Here is a 1,391-nt window from a genome sequence, read left to right as displayed (position 1 = left end):
GATGTATTCATATTCATAGAAGCCTATTTATGTATCTATATATATATATCTATATATATATGTATAGATTTATATATATAAAGATTATATACCAATATATCTCCGTTCTATGGTATACGCATTCGAATGTCTTTGTTCTACTCAACCATTTTCTACTTTTATTACTGCAGGCAAAAGCTCGGTAAGAGTGCAAGAGACTCTCGAAAAGTAGACGAGGCTCCAGGTTTGAACGATGATAAGGATGGCACGCGAATCAAGAGCACGGTATCTCATGCTGATGCGACCATACAGAAAAGTGCAAAAACGGAACAGAAAAATGAATCAACTGTCCCTGAAATGGGGACTGAAAATGCCAATAGCGTTGCAAATGTGGCAGACATGAACGTTCCAGAAGAAACCGAACCTCAGGTATGTTATCATGTAATGATAACTGCCTATTTGTGTGACGGGTAATGCACGAAATCAGGATACCTCCGAAATTAATTGAGTGAAATTTGGATTCTCAGATACTTATTTTGTCAATGTTGTTCACTTCGGCAGAAAAAACTTAGGGAACGAAAGGAAAGACTGGAAGCTTGGCGCAAAAAGGCCCAGGCTAGTGGTACAAACGCAACTCTGCCTGTAAACCAGATCCCTGGTTCAGCTGATACAGACTCACAAATAGAGGCGAAGGCAAAGGAGCCAGAACTCGCAGGAGCTAAAAACACACCTGAGGATAAAGCCAAACTGTCTGAAAGCGAGTCAACTACGAAATCAGACGCAAACCCCAACACAACCGAAAACACAAGCACCACCTCAGCCCAGCCCAGAAAACGGGTCAGGCGAAAATGGGATTTGAAAAAGCCAGACGAGGCATCTTCGGCAGAAAAAGAAAGTTCGGCCCCGAAAACGGATGGCTTTGTGGTGCCTAAACCGGTATCGAGAGTGGGACAAGCCGATAGTGACGGCTCAAAATCTGCGAAGGTCGAGGACGGACCAGACATTGGCATGAGCAAGACGGGCTTTACTATGGGTACAAGACTCGTAACCAAGACAACCAAGAAATTGGGCGTGGGATTTGGCCTGAACAAAAAGGACGAGGGCGGTTGGACTAAGGGCCCTACTCTGGGTGGGCTGGGTGGATTTGGTACAAATCGGGTCCTGAAAGGGGTTACTGCGAAGAAAACGGGACTGGCAGGCTTCGCGATGAAGCCTAGCAAGACTGCCCAAGGGAAGACAAAGCCCTCGCTCATGACGCGCAGTGTGTTTGGTGGCGCTGCCAATGACGACGAGGATGACGGTAGGGCGTATCGATATTCATATATCCATATATACATATATATATATATATATATATGTGTGTGTGTGTGTGTGTGTTCATATATTTATATATATATATTCATATATACATA

General features: G+C 43.9%; 1 protein-coding gene across 1 annotated transcript in view; it reads left to right on the top strand.

The window, feature by feature from the left end:
- SARC_03261 (hypothetical protein) overlaps positions 1 to 1,391 on the top strand; it is a gene marked incomplete at its 3' end in the record, with an annotated part of 10,856 nt that overhangs the window by 891 nt on the left and 8,574 nt on the right. Inside the window, exons 2-3 of the mRNA XM_014302942.1 lie at positions 171 to 408; positions 541 to 1,279. Of these exons, the coding sequence (XP_014158417.1) occupies positions 171 to 408; positions 541 to 1,279 (977 nt within the window). The remainder of the gene's footprint in view (positions 1 to 170; positions 409 to 540; positions 1,280 to 1,391) is intronic.

This window comes from Sphaeroforma arctica, assembly GCF_001186125.1.
Source record: "Sphaeroforma arctica JP610 unplaced genomic scaffold supercont1.163, whole genome shotgun sequence".
Lineage (NCBI taxonomy): Eukaryota > Ichthyosporea > Ichthyophonida > Sphaeroforma > Sphaeroforma arctica.
The sequence above is the reverse complement of the archived record's forward strand: the minus strand, read 5'-3'. Positions and strand labels throughout refer to the sequence as shown.